General features: G+C 52.1%; 1 protein-coding gene across 5 annotated transcripts in view; it reads left to right on the forward strand.

Annotated features, from left to right (window-relative positions):
* The window catches only part of GRIK4 (glutamate ionotropic receptor kainate type subunit 4), a 409,270-nt gene that overhangs the window by 284,166 nt on the left and 104,821 nt on the right, over window positions 1-20,283 (forward strand). For all 5 annotated transcript variants that reach the window (XR_008993244.1, XM_057490546.1, XM_057490547.1 and 2 more), the window contains one exon: window positions 11,970-12,131. Coding sequence is in view for 4 of the 5 variants with exons in the window: in XM_057490546.1 (XP_057346529.1) it covers window positions 11,970-12,131 (162 nt within the window). In the remaining variant the exon portion in view is untranslated. The remainder of the gene's footprint in view (window positions 1-11,969; window positions 12,132-20,283) is intronic.

Raw genomic sequence — 20,283 nt, forward strand, 5'->3', positions numbered from 1 at the left:
TCGGGTATCAAGCCACTGCCTGTCTTGGCTGGCAGATACATGGCTGCTCACCAAGTCATGTTGGGCAAGGGAAGAGGAAAAGGCCTCAGAGGTGGGACTGTCTCCTTGGTAGGCCCAGGTAACCAAAAGAATCATCCCAGCCTGCATGGGGGCTTCTCCGAGAATTCCCATATTTGAGAGAGTCCATTTGTGTCCCTTTACCTCCCGTAAGGCTGGGTCTCTGCTGGGACTGATTAATCAGCATATCTGAGGGGGAAATGAGGCCTTGTTGTCAGTTATCTGGAAAGAAGAACCAGGTACCAGTACCAGGGAGGCAGGATCACTGACAATGGAAATGACCCAGTTAGGCCTTATCCATCCCTGAGCTCAGGCTGGGGGCAAGAGTCCAGCACCTGGGCCTGACAGTGAGACGTGGTTATTAAGGGTGAGGCAGGAGCTTCCAAACACACTTGATTCCTCCCCCGTGGGGCAGGGGATGTGCAAGCAGAATGAGTATCCCCAGGAAAATCAATGGAAACGGAAGAAGCATTTCATAGGGAATTTTCAGACCCTGGCGGAGGCGGAGAAACCCCGCTTCACAGAGGAGGAGCCAATTACCAGACAAGCCCTTTGCTGATGTTTGACAAACAGCCTGGCAGTGAACATGGGTCCCTTGGGGCTTCCAGAACCAAGGTTGCGATATCTGTGTCACCCATTTAAAAAAATTGCCGCTTGCTTCTTGTATCTGCCTGACACACACATTTACACACACTCTCACATCCGTGCCTGCATGAGTGCTCCGTGCACCAGCCTGTGCCTATGAAATAAGTCAAACTGAAGTAAGAACTAGGCTCTGGGGACTGCCCTGGTTCAATATCCGCAGAAACATCAGGGAAACGTGCCCCTGTCTGAGGGCTTTGGGAGAAGGGAGACCGGCCTTGACCTCTGTCACAAAGTTGTCGGAGATTCAGAAGTCCCATTAATTCGATGAGAGATGCCTTGGCCGCCTCTTCTGTCCTGTGAGCCAGCACTTCCCAGTAATCCACAATCAAGAGTCTGCTAATAGAAACCTGTCCTGTCCACAAAGCTGGCATTGTGGTAATAGTCACTCCCCGGTTCTGAGTGCCAGCAATGTGCCAGACACCATACTAAGCACTTTATTTGAATCCTCAAAATATACCAGGTAGGTGTTTCAGTCTACAAAGCAGGAAAGTAAGGCCCCCAGAAATTTGAGAACCTTGTCCAAGGTCATTCAATCAATTTGCCCCTGACTCTCCATACCACCTTTTGTCCTTATCAGACTGATCTTTATTGCTTTTTCTCTGCTGTATTAGTGTTCTATGGCTGTGCAGCAAAGTAATACAAAGTTAGAAGCCTAAGATAACACCAGTTGCTCATAGCTCTGCAGGTCACACGTCTAGCACGGCATGGCTGGGCTGTTTGCTCGGGCCAATTTCAGGGCGTTGGCAGGCTGCGTTCTCACCAGGAGTTCAGGAGCCTCTTCTGGGCTGATTCCTGTTGTTGACAGAACTCATATCCTTGCCGTTGTAGGACTGACGTCTCTGTTTCCTTCCTAGCTCTTGGCTGGGCATGGCTCTCGGCATCTAGAGGCTTGGGTCCTGGTCCGTGACCGCCTCTGTGTCGTCTCCGTCCCGTTCACAGAGAAACTCTCTCTAGTCCAGCCCTTCCTGTACTTTGAATCTCTTTGACGTCTGCTGCACCCAGCCAGAGAGAACTGTTTTTAAAGGGCTCCTCTACTTAGGTCAGGCCCACTTGGGTAGTCTCCCCCTTTTAAAGCCAGCTGTGCTGTATAGTGTGACCTAATCACGGGAGAAAAATTTATCACAGTCACAGTCCTGGAGATTATGTGTTTATGTGTTGAGAGGAGGGAGTTGAGGGTTGGGGATCTTGTCAGAATCCTGACTACCACGTGTGCCAACTGTATAAATTAATTTTACTAGTAGTGGAAGGATAGATAAGGGGAGATCTAGCCAGGGAACTAGGTAGAAGGTACCGGAGACTCTTGGGACAGGAAATGGCACAGCCCCTGATAATGCAGCTGATAGACCCAGGTTCTCTCTGCCGGCCCAGCACAGGGCTCTGGCAGGGTGCACCCCTCCGCTCCTGGTGGCGGTCTGTAAATAAGCCCCTGAGAGAGCGAGGGGGGGAGCTGAGGCCACTTGGAGTCGTTGCAGCCACCACAGCAGCTCTTGGCCCTGAGGGGTTGGGGCCCTGCTGAGAAGAATGTTTGGGATCTAATGAATGGGACGCATAGGGGGACTGAGAAGAAGAGACATCACAGCAAGTCGTGTTCTTATTATTATTACATTATAAGTGCTGTTGTATTACAAGCACCATTAGGAGTAGAAAAAGCTGTTGTTATAAGGAAATCCAGCTTCTCTGTGCCCAGCATCAGGCTGCCCCCACGTGCACGGCATCAACAGCTCAGTCGCTGGCTGAGGCGGCCCCAGCCCGTCCCCGTGGTCCCGGCAACTCACGTGCACAGCCCACTGGTAAGCATGGCAGCCGCCCATTCAGCCGCAGCCCCGAGCCGGAACCCGCCTGGTGGCTGCCTCTCCTGTGAGTTTCACAGCTGGCTTTTTATCTTGACCGAGGGTTAAGGTCTTCCTAAAACCATTCCTGATCATACGTATTATTCTCTTGCTTAAAACCATTCAAGAGCTCCCCATTACCCTCAGGATAAGGTACAAAGCATTCTTTTATGAACTTACCTCCGGGTTTACGCCGCCCCATCCCCACCACCCGTATCACCCCAGCCAGACTTTATCACACATGCTGGCTCCTCTGGGGCTCTGTGCAAGCTGTTAGTTCTCTGTCAGGAAGCTCTCCTCCCACCCCAGGCCCCAGCTTGCAGTCAGCTCCTGGCTTGGGAAAATCAGCAGAAATTCTGCTAGAAGGGGCCACCTTTGTGTGTCACCCCAGCCCTGTGGTTCCCATTGCTTGGGGTTTGCCTTCCACCTGCTGCTAAGTGTAGGTGCCTTAAGCACAGGGACAGGGTTTCTCATCGGTGTGTTTTATGACCTACCAAGCATGTCCTAGAGGAGATACTCGTATTTGTATGGAATGAATGAGGCAAGAATGGCCGACATCTGAAAATCTGCTGTGCACGTTTCCATTCCCCCCAGTGGCCTGGGTCTTGGTCCTGCCTTAATCACGCCTTAATCTCCTGAGTGACCTTGAGCATGTCAGGGACAGCAAGACTCCCAACCCCTACGGGAGCCCGTCCTTTGGGCCTGCTGTGGAGATGGAGACCCACAGAGTCAGTAGAAGGCCAAGGCTGCTGATGGACAGTGTCACTCATTTTCCTCAATAACTCCTTGTAGCCCTGGTGAGATGGAGGTGCCTCGGTCTCTCCATGCTCGAGGCTAATGTGTTGGGATCTGGTAAGACAGAGCTTTAGCCCCTGACGTGTGGACTGGAGGCCTGATCAATGGATCCTGAGCACAGAGGTGAGGAATCGCCTCATCAGAGAAGCAGGCCTGCAGAAAAACAGCAGCCTAAAGGGAGAGCACAAAGGATCCACCATTTCTCATGTCTGTTTGACCCGCTGAGGTTTCAGCTTCACAGTTAATAAGAACTTATTTAGACCCAGAGGCACAGAACCGTCTTCTAAATACATAATGAAGCCTGTCATAGCGGCGGGGGTAGAGGTGGGAGGATTCTCCCCCTAGCCGCTGCCTTCCTCTTGTAAGGGTGTTCCCACCCTGTGGGTGTTCACAGGGGAACATTAGTTCATTGAATGATTGTATATTGAGCACTTGCTAAGCACAGGCATGGGGTAAGGTACAAGCGACAGCGCATTAACAAGGTAAAATACGGTCTGCTTTTGAAGTCCTGTTTGTGGACTCACACTGAGAAAGAAAAGCAGAGGACGGGCAGAGTTCCTGGGAAGAGACGTAGTTCCTGGGAAGAATGGATATGTGTGCTCAGGTCATGGGGTTAAATGAGCGGGAAACATGCGAGGAGAAGAATCCAGGAAAGCGAGGAGCCCGAGGTTTAGGATCAAATCTCCCATTCAATGGAATTCACTGACAGGTATGCACTAGCCTCCCGGCTGCTACTGTCTTCAAAGATCTGTTACACAAAAAGCAATCACCCAGCCTGCAGAGAGCACAGGCTTTGATGCGGATAAGTAGACAGATGGGTACCTGGAGCGAGGGAGAAGATACAAGGGTACCCAGGAGGTTCTGGACTCCTGGTGGCTCCAGGGTTTTTCCTGAGAAAGGTTAGGGGGCCCTTGTGAGACAAGGGTCTGGGGCCCCGCCTCCACTATGCCTTGGGTCCCCGGGAAAACTGAATGGATATACCTATAAGGAAGTAGCTAAGAGGTCCAGGCTGCTCATGGGTAAGAAGAGGGGCAGCCGGACAGGTGCCCCCTTCCTAAACTGATTCAGTCAACAGCAGTGACTTCTTTCTATATGCTGCACGCCAGCGTAGATGCTGGTAATGTAAGTGCATTTGTGTCAAATGGCTCCCAGTCCTTGGGAGGTGGCTTTGAAAAAGCTTGTGATAAAAAGCTCTAAGTGGTGACAGTTATACCCCCAAGGTACAGTGGTGCCCCAATTGAGGCAGTGGCCAATCCTTCCTGGCATGGGTGATGGAGGAGGTCAAGGTGAGGAGGGAACAAAGAGGTAGACAGGAACCATAGCCTGAAAAGACAGGTGCTCCTAGCTGAGGCATTTGCTTTCACCCTATTTGCAGTAAGGAGCATCGGGGGTGGAGAGGGGTTCATGACCAAATGTATAGTTTAGGAAGATCCCTCCAGCAATAGAATGGAGAAGGAACCTGGAAAAATGCAAGACTGGAGGAAGGGAAACCTGTTCATTCGTAGTCCAGGAACAAGCTGGTGAAGATCTGAATTGAAGTAGAGGCGATGGGGATAGAGAGCAGCAGGCAGATTCTAGACGTGTTGAGGAAGTAAGATGTCCATCAACCAGGCGTAAGTACATGCAGGCACATGTGAGTGAGTTGAGTGTGAGAGAATGGGGGAAGTGGAGGGTGAGTTCCAAAATGTACTCTGAATGATGGGTGGGTAGTGGTCTCATCCACAGACGGGCAATCAAGAGAGAGGATCAGATTGGGGTGGAAATATAAAGCGTTCAAGTTTAGGAGTCATCCAGTCTTAAGGATATCTGCCATCATTCCAGCCTCATAACACTGGCTTAACAAATGGTGATCTTTCAGTGCTCTCAGTATTCCTGGGGTGAGAACCTTGCCTGTGGTCAACGACCTTGGTAAAGGGTGCATGCATCTGAGTTTATACTGTGTCTCCTGGTGACCTAGCCCAGAGCCAAGCACACGGGAGGGGCAATGGAATCAGAAGCACTGAGCTTGTGCCAGGTACCGGGATCTTAATTCCATGTCTCCTTTGGGCAAGACACAGAACTCTTAGGCAGCTCAGTTTCTTCTCCCACCAAATGGAAATGTGGATAAAACCTGTCCTGTCTGCTACGGAAGTGTGCTTGTGAGGACCCAACGCGATGCATGAAGTGCCTTGTTAAGCCATGTAGAGCCACATCAATGGGAGAATTTAATGTCATCAGATTCAATAATAAATTGGTGTTTAATGAATGACTTGTGATACGGGTGACATCAGGCTTCTGCTCACCCTTCCTAGGCTGTGAGGGGCCCAGGCTGAGCAGGGAGCAGAGGTGACCAAAGGCTGAGTCAGGGGAAAGCAACCAGGAGCACAGGACTGTGTGAAACACCGCTGGTAGGACTAAAAACCAGTTCTGGAGTGAAGGGTCTGCAAAGAAAGCCAGCCAGACCCTGACTGGGTCCAGGTGGCAGGATTTGGAGAGATTCCAGAAGTTGTAGTGGCATTGAGATGGCACCTTTTATAGGCTGCCCCGTGGACCTGGCAGGAAGGGAGTTGTTAAGATTCTTGGGCCCACTGGGGCTGAGGGCTTCATGCAGGAGCAGAGAGACCCACGTAGCATAATCTGGTAGCTTTTGGCAAAGTTCCCATCCCACACTGTCTTCCTCATGGCCTGTTAGTGATAAGTACATGCAAAATGCATGCACTGGGCGATTTTATTATTTCTCCTACTAGTACGAGTAACTCAAGGAGTTGGTGTCATACTTGTAGCCTGCACAGTGCTTTCCCATATATTATCTCTTTCAAGTGCTATTTTCCCCATTTTGTCACGAGGGAACTTGTCTATTAAAAGAGATAAAAATGAATAGATTAAAAACTAAAAAAGTAAAGATTGGCTTTTAACATGTGGAATTTCTGTGAGGAACATCTAGGACAAAAGACCAGTAGCCAGTATGTGATTTAAAGTGTTATAACTCCAAGTTCGTAGCCACTCTCGTATATAATACAAGTGTTCCCAAATCATTTAATTAAACCAGGGAACCAGCTTTTGGTATCACTGATTGTCTCCAGGCACTAGGGACTCAGCCATGAGCAAAACAGCCCCCAGGCCAGCAGGGAACCCTCCGAGGCTCCAGTGAGGGAGACCTTACTAGGGATGGCCAAAGTTTCGGAATAGCACAGCAGAGGCTGGCCAAGTTCATGGAGGAGCATTTGACTGCTTTTCCATGTGTCTTCAGCACACAGGTCGTCAATTATACTGCATTTGTGTCTAATTCCTCCCCGGCTGCTGCACCCTGGTGTTCGCTCATATCCCTTCCCTGGGTTCTTCTTGCTGAGCTGACACGGTGTGGGGCCAACCACAGCTCTCCCGTGTGCTCGAGATCGTTGTTATTTGCTCCGTCTGGAGACTGCACCAGGCCCCAGACCCTTTGTAAATTAAAATCCTTCTCACACAGAGATTTAGTTGATTTTCAGCGACCCCTTTACTCATTTAGACGACCAGGGTTCCTTCTGTAGTCACACATCTCACTGGTCTCGAAGGTGAGCTGTGGATTCTGAAATCCATTTTAACTCAGTTTTGCCAGCTGCTCTGCAGCAGAATCACAACAAACTCCAGTGCCCCCACCCCTTGGTTCCCCCACACACACACAAAGCTACACAATGGTAAGTGTTAGAAGCACATAGAACCCTGGCTTTGAAGTCAGCTGCGTCTGGGTTCGAATCCAGACCCCTTTGTTTACAGCTGTGTGGCCCTGGGGAGGCCACTTGACTGCTCTGGAACTCAGCTCCAAACTCAGCTTCCTCAGCTCTAAGCGGTGATGTGACTCCCATGCCGTGGGCCTGAGGCGAGGGTGGGTGGAGACGCTGCATGCGAAACGTTTAGTTCTGCCAGGCACACAGTTGGCGGTCAACAAATTATAGCAGTTATTATTATTATAATTATTGCTTGCTTATAATTATTTATGGGTAGAAGATCTGGAACTTCAATGCAGGCCTTCTGTCTCAACACAAATAGCTGCACCAAGCAATTAACACCTTATGGTGACTTATTTAGCAAAACTTTCTCATTTGACAAGTAGTAAAGAATAGCTTCTTAAGAGTGAGGGGGGGAGAAAGAGAGGCGAGAAGGCCATGGCTAGATATTTCCCTTTGTCAGTATCTTATGGCAGCCCGGGAACCAGGAGATGGAGGGAGAAGGGGCAGCATGGAAAATGGAGTTCTTAGATGGGGGGGGGACGCATGTCGTGCATGCCTGTGTGATAGCCACTTTCCATGGATTTCCCCTGCAAGGTCTCTGTGATTGTGTGCATTTTGCACATGAGCAGACAAATTCAGAGAGGTTACAGACCTGCCCAAGGTCACCCAACCAGTATGTGGCAAAATCAGCATTTGAACCCAGTATGAATGGGTGCCTGTTGGTAAACCAGGGCACTGGGGATGTCACACCTGCTGGAGAAAGTGAGGTGCTCTCTGCAGAGCTTTACCACCCGTGGTGGCCTTCCCACATTGGTCTCAGCCATCAGCATGAGGCATTCCTTCCAGACCTGTTCAAAACACCCCTCAGCCTAGGAAAACACTCCCCTATACTCATTTGTGGCTGTGATATGACCTTCAGCTGTAGTTACTGGGTTCCCTGTAAAGCATTATATATGTAGGAATTCACATACACATGCACACACAAACGCATGCAGGCATGCACATTTAAAAAAAATTTTAGTGAGAAAGTTTTCAATGATAAGGAAACAAGCTGTCAGGAATCTGTTCTTCACGATACAATAATGCAACTTCCTGAGAACAATCGGGGGTTAGTTCAAATTCTACTCAGTCTCACAACTTCTGTAGGGGTAAGGGTTGTGTGAGTAGTGATCAGACTCAGGCATGGGGAGGACCCCAGGGCATTGAAACATCTTCAGTCAACAGCCTCCAGGTATCAGGCACTATACAGGCACATCTGTGCTCTCTGAGAACATTCAGGCCTTTGGAGATTCAGGCCATGTACATGGAAAGATAGTGGCAGGACAAGGGCTGTCACAAAGCCATGCACACTCATAGTAACATAGTCGGTGTTAGTCTGCACTCGGCCATGTGGCCTTACCCTACCCTTTCTTCACCTTGGTTCCCTTGCTGTCACAGTAGTGGAATGCACTCCTGTTGGGAGTGGGGCTCCTTAGGATTTCCCTTCCTGGAACACTTACTAGAAAAGACTTACAGGTCCTCCTGGGAACCTGCCCTTCCTGTCATGTCAGCTAAGGCCCCAGCCAGCCAGGCAGTGCCGTGGGGTGGAGTGAGCCAGGTGTGCAGTTAGAGTTTGTTGTGGGCATCAGGAACCAGGTGGCCTCTAATCCCCTGTAATCCTGAAATGTGTTTGTTTTATGAAATATCCCTTTCAGCAAAATGTTTCCACCACTTCACTTTGGGTTTATGATACATGATTCCTTGGATATGTTTAGAGTAGCATTTCCCAAAGAATGTTCAATAGTACTGCAAGATACTTGTAAGTTTTCTGCGGAAAAACTTATTCCATAGTCAACACGTTTGGAAGGTTCTGGGTCAAACAAAATTAAACAAGCTGCTTTGCTGCAGGACTTCTTTAGGCCTTTAATATGTAAATGGGCATTATGAGTCTTGTAAAGGCAGATAAAATGCACAATGTATTCTAACCTTATTTGAACATGGAACCTTGTTTTCATGAAATCTCTACTAATATCACCTGGAAAAGCTAGTGTCCTGAGAAGCACACTTAGGGAAATACTGGCTCAGGAGATTTTTTGTTATATAGGAAGTGGTGGTGTTTCAGCCGTTGCCCACATTTGTTTAGAAGGCAGTTTTCAATAGCAGCAGGAGAGTCTACGTTTAGTCATAGGGAAGCATTTCCTAACTGAGAGGCTGCTTAGGGAGTAGAATCCCGAGTGTCCTGAGAAGTTATGACAACAGAGCACACAACCTCCTTTCTTGTCCTTTTACAAGCTCTCCAGTCATTGTAAGTAGAATGAATTATCAAGGAAGCTTCTGGATCTTTCTATTTTGAAGGAGCCTTTGAAAATAGGGTATAATTGAGGGATAAGGGAAGAATTAAAAGGCAAGAAGACAGACTGGCTGACTTCCAGATGATCTGTCTCTAAGTGTCTGTAATGAACTCATTCATTCTTACTCCGGCCAGAACATACATTGGAAGGAAACACCTTCCAAACTCAGGTTTCTAAGGCGAGTAGGACTGAAGGAGTAGAAGGCCAGAGGCTTCCCGAGACCTCACTCTACTATTTCAGTAACTGTCATACATGGAGCACGTCTCATGTGGCAGATATGACGCTAAGACTAGTGCTTGCATTTCACCTGTTCCTTGAAACAGTCTGCCAGGTTGCTGTCACGATGGTCCCCATTTTACAGTATGAGGCTGTGAAGCCCAGAGGGTTGAAGGCCTTCCCCTATTGACTATGGCCCCCTACTGCCTCCATCAATCTGTAGACGTCCAAGATGCATGGCTTCTTTGAACTGGGCCTCCTTCCGTCAGGCTGGAGGAGAGGAGAGAGGAGGGGTCATGAGCTGCCCACAAACAAGGAAGCCGGGGGAGAGGGGACATCTTCCAGCTTCCCTGACACCACCCGTGGCTGGCGAGGCGCCTCAGTCGTCTGACAGCAGCCTGGCTCTGCGCCACTGCCACCCCACCCCCTTGCCAGATGCCTCGCTTCTCATTAGTCACGTGCCCCCTTGTGCCTGCTGCGGGCCTGCAGCACATGGCAGCTGCCCTGTTAGAGAGACAGGACGTGACAGCAGCTTATGAATCAATACGGTCTCTGGCACATCTGTGCTCCCTGAACAGGAACGTGGCAGGATTGAAAATATACTTAATCCTCATCTGACTCCACGCTGTCAGGGGGTCGTGGCACCAAAGGAACCTTTGTAACTTCATTCTGCAAGCTGCAGCTGACGGGGCTGGACTCTGAGCAGGGGATCTCAGGCTGGCAGCGTGAGGCCTTGGCCCTGGCTGTCGGTGTGAGTGAGGGTGCCGGAGACATGCCGGGGCCTGGAGGAAGGAGCTAAGGCTTAAGAAAAGGAGACCGCCTGAAGGCAAGCAGTGTTTCTGCTCAGCCAGAAAGTAAGCCCCAGGCACCTGCCATCGGTCATGTCCTGCTGACGTGAGCTGATTCTCTGGAGGGGAGGGCCGGGAGCTGAGTGGCCGAGGGGTTAGTTCTGGGTCTGTGACTACCGTGTGCCCATGGGCCGGGGAGCTGTGTGCGAGGCACTTGGAATGAACGTGTGGTGCATGTGACTTCAGTGCACAAAGATGACCTCACCCACGCCTGAGGGCATCATTCCGGGAGCGAGGATTGGAGAGCCGCATGATTCACACCCTCCTGCCTGGTGTCTGTGTACAGGGCCAGCGGGGAGCTTGGAGGTCCAGGGCGCCGAGCTCAGCCCTGCCTGAGGGTGGCTGCTCTTCTCCTTCTGCCACTAAGTAGCCCCACTGGGCCTCACCCCTGCAGGTTGTGCTTGCTGAGATAACCTGGGTGATTGGAGGAGGGCCAGATGTCCTGGAAGAATTCCCTTGAGCTTCTTAATATCACTGCCCCACATGAGGGTCCTCTCCCTGGTTCAGAGTAGCAGCCCCCCAGTGCCAGCCCCCCGCAGATATCTGAAGTAAATGCATTTATTCACTTACAGTCTGTCTCGCCCACTAATGTACATGCTCCTGGGAGCAGGAAATGTGGCTTGTTCATATCTGCTGGGCCTAGAACATCTGTGCCTGTGTCTAGCATATAATAAGCACTTAAATATTTGTTGAATGAATGAAAAAATAATAATAAATGAAGGCACAACCCTACCTGCAGACCTACAGGTTGAGATTCTTGGCAAGTAAACTTGATGTTGTCTCTCCTTTGCTGACAGTCCCTTCAGGTTCCGTCACCTACAGGATAAAGTTGCAGCTCCATTGCCTGGTATCAGGCCCCTGCGCTCTGCCCCTACGACCTCTCCAGCTTCATTTCCCCCCATTCCCCCACCCCCGTGCCTCCTCTGTGCTAACCGGCAACACAAACCTGGATGTGCATAAGACCTTGGGACCTGCTGAACATGCAGGCCCCTGGCCCTCCCCTCCAGAGAATTAGCTCAGTTTGGTTTGGGGTGGGGTGCAGAAATGGTCACTTTTGTAGATACCTGGGTGCGTCTGATGGCAGGCATTCCACAGGGCCACACTTTGAGGAATCATGCTTCTGTTAAAGCACAGGACAGGCAGCTGACTGAAAGGGTCACGCAGTTCCTCACCTCAGGCCTTTGTATCCATGGTAACTTCTGTCTGGCATAGCCTTTGTCCATCCACATTTTCCACCCAGAAAACATTTATGCGTCTTTCAAGACTCAGCTCAAGAGCCACACTTGTGTGGACACTGTGTCGCCTCCACCGGGCACATTAGTGTTTTCTCTCTCTATCTGGTGCCTCTTACACATGCCTTTCTTAGAGATCATCCTGCTTATTTCTCCTTTTTTCCCTCACCCCGACACTGAACTCTCAGAAGAACAACTCTTAGGTATCTCTGGACCCTCGTACCTAGCAGACTGCGTGGCAGTAAGTGTTCCTTTGACTAGAATGAGATGCCCGCTCCCCACACTGCTTCCCATCCTAACTCGGTTCTGCTTCTGACCGTCTTTCTAGGAGTTCTCGCTCCAGAGGATGGACAGCCTCGTCGATGATCGTGTCAACATCCTAGGATTTTCCATTTTCAACCAGTCGCATGCGTTCTTCCAAGAGTTTGCCCAGAGCCTCAACCAGTCCTGGCAGGAGAACTGTGACCACGTGCCCTTCACCGGGCCTGCGGTAAGTGCCCACCAGGGCCCCTCCCTGGTGCCCCTTCTGTGGACCAGCCGCTGGGGCTCAAGGCCCCTGGAGTCCAGACGTCTCCAGTCCCAGCCCCGCACAAAGAGATGTGTGGGAGTGTTGGGAGGGCATCGCAAGAGAAGAGGTTGGCCGGGAGTGAGCTGTAGACAGCGGGCGGGCGGGAGAGTCAGCCGGGAGAGCTGTGTGGAGGCACGAGCTCTCATTTGGTGACGTCTATGCATCTCCTGCGGCTGGTCTCCCGACGCTGCTGTTGCCGAGAACTGCCTGAGTTTTGGCTCCACAGATCCTGCAGTCGGAAGGGACTCCTGGCTAATGGGCTCCCTCACCTCTCAGATGAGGAAACTGAAGCCCTGACCAGAAATGGGGTGAGGGTGGGGACACGCCGGTCTTGTTCAAGGGCAAACACCGATCCCTTGCAGGGAGAAACTAGATTCTGAGAAGCCTGACTCCTGGCGCAGCGCTCTTTCCATCGCCCTGAGTAGGAGCGCCTCCAGAGGGCTTCTCTGTGCACTCACCACGTTCTCCCCATTGTACTTCCTTCCCCTGCTGGGCAGGGGATGAAACAGAGGTTTCCGTGGTGGCCTCCATTGGGTTTGATGGCCTCACTCTGGGGCCAGTCAGGAATGTCTGCTTGGGTCCATCTGTTAAAAGGCAAGTTCTCAGTTGACCAGGATTGCGTGGCTTCTAGGTCCTGTCCTAGCCATGTCACACGTAAGCCTCCCAGAGCCCCGTAAGGCATCTTGGGGCGATGCACACGTAACTTTCTGGGGTAACCACTGTCAGAAGCTCCACTTTTCAGGTGATGAAACTGGAGCCTAGCAGGGTCACCCAGCTAGTACGCAGAGGAACTAGGATCAGAACCCAGGCCGTATGGCTTTATGGTTCTAACGCTGCACTCTTTTGCCTCTTGTAGGACCATCCTTCCCTCGCTGCTGTAAACTGGCTGGGCAAAAGGAAAGTAGTTCATGGGTCTTCGTGCAGTGAATGTATGAATGAGTGATGCAGGTGGGATACTGAGTGAGAGAGAGGAAGAAATGGGAAAGAATTAAGCCAGGAGATGGCAGTGGAACTGGGTGCCCTCCTGGAGTGGGACACCATCTGGGGGGCTTTTCAAATAGGAGGGGGGCCTGTCTTTGATAAGACTGTCCAGAGGCAAGGAACCTGCACCAATGGGCACCTAATTTGTGTTTGGCCAAGGAGGTTACCCAGCACTAGGCCTGCTGAAGGCAGGGGCATGGTCAGAGTGACCTTCCACCAGCCTTTGTGCCTTTGGATGGCATCGCCTGGTGGGAATCTTGGGAAGGGAGATGTGCATAAGGGGCCAAAGCTTGTGCAAAGCCCAGGGATCAGGGGAACCAGATAGAAGCAAAGTGCTTGGGAGTTGACTGTTATGAAAGGTTTACAGAGCACTTTTTGACCTAAAAGAGGTAGGAATCCACAGGCAGGATTTGGTGGGGGTGAAACATGGAGGGAGGGGGTCCTCCCCCCGATTCGATCCCTCCAGGGACAGGGAGGGATGTCCCCAAGCACAGGGGCACAGGCAGGGCCAGGCTCATCCCCCCTCCTGTCCTCAGTGGGTCTTTGTTCTTGCGGGCACCCCTCCAGTGTTCGGTTGAGGTGCTGATGGACTTGAAAGATTCGCAGCAGTGTTAGCAAGGGACACAAAACGTGCTGTGGCCTCCCCAAGCCAAACCCTTCCACGTACAGCATCTGGCCTTGTAAAATCAATGGCTCCAGTGCCATGATTCCTGCTCCTCTTGGAGTGTTTTGGCCCCTGCATGAACGCTCACACCGACCATGAGCAGGCATATGAGAGGCTCCTGGGACTAGTCGGGGGACCTGTAGGGACAGTGTACAGGTGGCGGTGCCTTCATGAGGCTGTGGGGCTGGCTCTGGCCATAGGCATGGGTGCTAAAAAGCGTGTTAGCCTTGCAGGCACTTGGATTCAAATATCAGCCTTGACAGTTTCTTGCTGTGGGATCTTAGGTAGTTGTGTCCACCTTCTGGGCCTTTCTTTATCTGTAATTTCGAGCTAATTATGCTTGACTATTGTGGAAGATTGTTGTGATGATAACAGGGTAAGATTCTATCTTCAGGTAATAGTTACTCATCAGACGAATTGATTTAATGTTCTACATGCCAGCCACTAGGACAAGCATTAGCAAATATATCAGGTGGTATTGCTACGTAAAGCGTGTATGGAATAACCAACCCCAAAATCTCACTAGCACACAGCAATGAGAATGTATGTAGCTCCTGCCTCTGAGGGTCCACTAGGGATCTGCTAAGATAAACTGGCTCAGCTGGGTACCTCTGCTGATCTGCCTGAGCTCAATCAATGCATGGGGGGGGGGTCAAGTGATCTAGGCTGGGGTGGCTCTGCTGCACGTACCTCTCATCCTTCCCCTGGTGCAGCAGGTGGGCTAGCCAGGCATACCCTCGTGGTGGCAGAAGGGTGGTAAAGCAAGTGATAACATGCAAGACCTCATTGTCCTGGGCCCCCAGCACATATACTGTAACTTCCACAATATTTTGTTGGCCAAAGAAAGCCACAGACAAACTCAGAAGTCAGGAAACAGTGAAACAGACGCTACCCACTTAGAGAGGAACAATGCCCAGTCCCACGGCAGAAGGGCCGAGTCCAGGGTGGGGTGGAGGAGTGAGGCCGTCATGCAGCGCGTCATGGCGAAGGAGAGCCCAGGTCACTGTCCTCGGGGTTCCTGATGTGGGAGCAAGGTCTGCCTGCATCTCTGGGAAAGTGCTTCCGAGAGGGGTGCTGCTCCTGGGGGAAGTCTCCCAGTTCTGCCTGGTGTGATCAGGGAAGGCTTTCCGGAGGAGGGGGAAGCAAGGACCTCGCTGCTGCTCATTCACTGTGTGCGGGATGCTGTGCAGGGCACACCGGCATCTGGGAGGAGCAGGTCCAGACGTCCTGTCACATGGAAGCAGCCCTCCTGACCTCATTTTTTTTCTCCTTCCCAATCCAGTCTCAGACCTGCCCAAGCCCCTGCATGTTATGCCCCCCCAAGAATGTTGGTGGGGGAGAGGCATGCAGAGGGCAGGTGGGGTCGCTGGAGGCCCCCTCCCAGCTGGGGGGCAGAGAACAAGGGTGAAAGGCTGTTTCATGCGGCCGGTGAGAGGGAAGTAAACGTGAGCCGTAGACCTAGAATCGGTCACCAACGGGGGACAACCAGTCCTGGGTCACAGATTCTGGTTCTACTTCAGTGAGCTGTCTCTTGGCCACAGGTTTTCTAGCCAGTGAAATGGGGATGTGCACTCTTTCTAGTTTAGGGGATGGGGCGCCCATTCCACTTGCTTTCACCTGGGCACAGAGCTCGGAGAATGCTGTGATGTTCCTGTGGCATCATCCCACCTTGACCTTTCTCTCCTCCTCATGGCATCCTAATAGCAGATAGAGTGGCATGCACCCCTTTTTGGCAAATGAGGAAACTGAGTCACAGAAGAGCTAGGTGGCATGCTGGGGTCTCCACAGGTCAGCCCGGACTAGAGCTTCAAACTGCCTTTTGGTGCCAGAGTCTTCTAGCCAAGGTCTGTGTGGCCTCCGAGGAGGAAGGGGAGGTATTACAGACACCCCTGACCTCGCACGCAGTGCGGGGGAAGGAGGCTCACAGCTTCAAACGGCAACAAATCTTTCTCAAGGTTTCTCACTTCAGCCAACTGCCTTTTGAAAAGCAGCGCCTCGCCCCGGCTCTCTGGGGGCTGAAACTCCTTCCCAGCATGAACAGCCGGGCTCTTTCATGTGCGGGGGAGCTAGAAGGGAGGAATCATCTGTTCCAGGGGACAAAGTTGGTGTTGCCTCCCCATCCGGCCTCTGCCAAGGCTGTGATTCTCCACCTCTGAGGGGCCCGGCTCTCTCTCCCTCCCTCTCCTCGCTTGCAGTGCCCTTTCTCTCTCCATCTCAGATCCTCTCCTCTCTTCTTTCTTTCTTTATCTTCTGCCCTCGCTGTCCCCTCCATGCCTTACCTTCTCCCTGTAACCCCCTTCCTTCCTTCTGCCCTTCACTCTCTCCTGCACTTGACGCGTCTTCCCGGCTCTGGCATTTCTCCTCTCCTATTTCTTTCCTCCCCGATGTGCGTGCGAGTCTTCCTCCTCCTTACATTCCCAGTCGGCGGTATTGCTGGAAAGGTGGCCCGGTTCTAAGGGAGTGGCTGAACCGAGGGGTGACCACAAAAGCCAGCTCAGTGCCACCCACCCCCACTGCCCCTCCCAGGCGGCTGACGGCCACAGCCGCGCTTCGTCCTTGAGCCGATGCAAACAGAGGAAGGATGTCCTGAATGGAGACACATACCCCCTGGTTTCACATGCCATTTCCATTAATCACACTGCAAAGAAAAAAATTGTAGAAAATCATTAAAATTACAGATGGCTAGATTAAGTAATTAGAATTTAGGCTAAAACAGATGTTTGTAATTAAGTGTTTATTTCATTGACTAAAACCCAGATTGTAAAGCCTGTTTCCTGAGATCTTAATGGTTCCTGCCCTAGTATTATACTGGGGGGCAGAGTTTAAGCTACAGAGATTCAGAGAACAAATGGGCGTCAGCGAGGACTCTGGGAATCCAGAGATTGGGCGATGTTGGTGGGGTGAGGGTTACAGGTATGTGTTTAGAAGATATTCTTATTTTTATCTCAGTGGATGGGGAAGAAACTCAGCCACAACTCTGAGTCAGATTGATTCATCTTAATTTATACAGCGTCTTTCATTCCCCTGAACAATTTACAAACAGCTCAAAAGAAAATAACAATGAAGAACCAAATGAAAATATAAAAACAGGAGCATCGAGGGTTCCTTGCCAAGCAGCTCTTTGGTGCCAAGAAAGAGGAGAGGATTTTTAATGAGAATTGAGCCATTCGTGGGATTTAATATTTAGAAGAGACACAGGGACGGGCGAAGCCAAGACCAGGCACATACACAGACCGGGACGGGAATGCAGGGAAAGGCAGAGGGCGGAAGGGAACAGAACCAGGAAGAAGCAGGGGTAAGGGGCCTGTGAGCCCAGCTGCGGAGACGTGAACACGTGGAGCACTGTTTTGGTACCAGCACTGCTTTTGCCTAACTGCAGTCCTAAATGCTTTCTAGAGGTAAATTAGCAAGTAACAGTAGAGGGAGAAAGCAGTGAGGGAGCAGAGGGTGCTGGGGGCTGGACATCTGTGTGAGATGGAAAAGCTGATGAGGCAGAGGGTACACGCCCTGCCCAGCACCCTGAGAGGGGAAATTGGCGGGGGGGAGGAGCCTGGTGGCTGGGGGCAGATGCTGGAGGGGCACTGGGTGGGCCGCCAGGTCTCAGAAATGCAGTTGGAGGGTGCAGGGCAGAGGCCTGGGCACATTTCCAGGAGTCTTCGGGAGAGGGGCGGGCTGGCTGGGAAGGAGAAGGTGGCCGGGGCTCTGGCGGTGTCCACTCAGCTCAGCCCAGGCTGAACCACGGGGAGGATCCATGAAGTCCAGAGCACAGTGGGACACGTCACTGTGTCACCTCCCTGAAGGCAGGAGACAGATGGAGAGGAGACGGAACCGTGAGGATGCTCCTTCCGTCCACTCCCTGCCCCTGGCATCCTTTGCTGGAGTCGTAATTACTAGAAGCACTCGAAGAATCCTGAAGTCCCCAGAGCTGGAGATGCCAAGGAGCACTGGTAACAGGCACATGCTGCTCTCCCAGCATCCGGATCGTTTGCTAATAAGAGAGCATCAGCCAAGAAAACTGCACCCCAGATGGAGGAGTGGGAATAGTGACAACCAGGCACAGGAGAGAGCCGGGGCCTGGTGGGAGGACGTGAGGAATGTGTGACGGCTGCAGCTGCAAGTCGGTGGCAATGCAGGTCTCTCGCGACCAGCGGGGAGCCTCCTGGAAAGGGGCCTCAGAGAGGGGAGGAGGCCCAGGCCTCTCTTCTGGGAGGGAGGGGCACGGTTAGGGTGCCCTCAGCTTCCAGGAAGGAAATCTTGAAATAAACAGCCTTATGCAAAAAATGGAAATGTGTGACTTTGTGGCACAGCCAGTCGGGAGGCAGGGCAGACTCTGGAGCGCTGCCACTGGGAACCCAGGTTCTTAGCATCTCTGCTCGGCCATGCGTCATGCTCAGGTATGAGCTTCACCCTCAGGCTGGAGCACCGGCGGCTGCCGCAGGTGCAGGCACCCCGTCCTGACAAAGGAGAGTCCAGAGGAGGAGGCAGGACCACCTGAGAGGCAGGGGCTTCTTAAGGAGCAAGCCCTCCGTGGTCCTCCCATTGGTCAGAATGGGACCCCTGCCCAGGCCAGGCAGGGGGACAGGTTGACACTTGGACCACTCGGGCTCATCTGGGAGCTGGGCTGCCTCGGCCACCCCTGAAGCACAGGGCTGCATGGAAGAGGGGATGCTACCTGCACAAAACGGGACTGTGTTAGGGTGGAAGGAGGGGAGAAGGGGTGCTAGGGAGGCAGCCAGTGCTGTCCCTCCTGCCCCGTCTGTCCTGCCCTTGTGATCCTGTCCCGCCCTTGTGATCCTGTCCCAACAAAAATTCCAAGGGGCTCATCACTGAGGCCAAACAACCAGTCAGACCAGGAGGAGGCGAAGCAGGTGGTGACCAAACGCAGGGCAGCAGAGAGACCTGCCGCCACCCCTGCCTGCCCAGCTCTGGCCGGAGTCTCATTCTCCTCTCCTCTGTCTGCTCTTGAGAAGGGCTGCGTGGGAGGCCAGGCGCAAGAACAAACCTGACAGAGCAACGGCGCCCCAGCCGGCATCTCAGGAGGACCCTCGTCAAGAAGCCGGGAGAAAGACCAAGGCCCCAAGAGGGGCAGACGCCACTGGGGAAGGGGTGCTGGGGCTCCAGGCCTGGCCCCGCCTCTGCCTCTTGCGTGCTGACTTTGGGCAGGAAGAGAAACTCTGCGCCTCATTTGTAAAATAAGAGAGCTGGACTCGTGGATTTCTAGGATCCCATCCAGTCCCACATACTGGCATTTTGAGAACCTCAGAACAGAGAGATTAGCTGGGAGACAAGGGAGAAGGTGGGACAGAAATTAGTTACTTAAATAGCCAAAGTGAAGGGTCTAGAAGCCAATATCGATAGGGGTAACTGACCCCCTCTCAAGTAGATGTTTGTCTAAGCTGGGAAGGGTAGATAGCATTCCTAATTTCCATATGTGTTTGGGCAAGGAAATGTGAGAGGTCCATTAATAAAGGAGCCACACATGTCAGGGGAAAATGAATTATGTGCAAAGGACAAGGACAGTTGTAGGCTTGGCAAGAAGTATCAAGCACCATAAAGGTGAGCCTCAAATAAAATGAAGGAGGAGATAAGCTGCAAAGGGGAAGAGCACCGGGATGGAGAAGGGAGAGGGAGAATGATGGATGGGAGGCTCACGGGGAGCGTGGTGGCTCAGCGTGGCTCAGCGTGGCTCAGCAGGACTACAAAGGTTTCTGAGGACCCTGATTGCACCATGTAGGTGCCATTACCTGCTCGGCCTTTAGGTCACAGCTGGCTTTGGCATCAGAGACACAAAGCAGGGATGATGGCGCCAGGAAGGCAGAAGATCCAGGGCAAGCAGAGGGAACATAATGGCTCCTGCCTGGCTGGATAGGTCTGTGGAGAATGGGAGGTACTGAGGTCACAGGACTGCCAGGTGCAGGAGGGCCTGAGTCAATGAGGGAAGAGAAGAAAGGAAGCAAGTGGAAGAAAGAAAAGCAAGCAAGAGAGGGAGAGAGGGAGCAGGAAATAATGCTAAGCAGGCTTAGTAACGCAAACGGACCCCAATTGTGGCAGAGAAACTTTATTTGGCTATTTTTCCCTGTAATTGGCCTTTTAGAAAGATTATCCCAACAGCCCATCCAGTTCCTATTACTGGCGTCCTTGCTGAACAGGTAGCAGAACTTGAAGGACATAAGTCACCCGTCCCTGCCTGCTTTCGGCCTGGTAGCTCCCTGTCCCTCCCACTCCCCACAGCCCCGGCTCAGCGACGCCTGTGCCCGCACACCTGCTGACACCTGTCTGCTCGGGGGTGCACAGCCACCGCCTTCAGAAGTGGTGATGCTGGCGGTTGACAGAGCACTTTCACAGACCTGCAAGGCTGGGCGGCTGCCCTGATTTACAGGAAGCTCCACTCTGACGTTCAGCAGCGTGCCTGGGGTCACTCAGCACAGA

This window comes from Manis pentadactyla, chromosome 13, assembly GCF_030020395.1.
Source record: "Manis pentadactyla isolate mManPen7 chromosome 13, mManPen7.hap1, whole genome shotgun sequence".
Taxonomy (NCBI): domain Eukaryota; kingdom Metazoa; phylum Chordata; class Mammalia; order Pholidota; family Manidae; genus Manis; species Manis pentadactyla.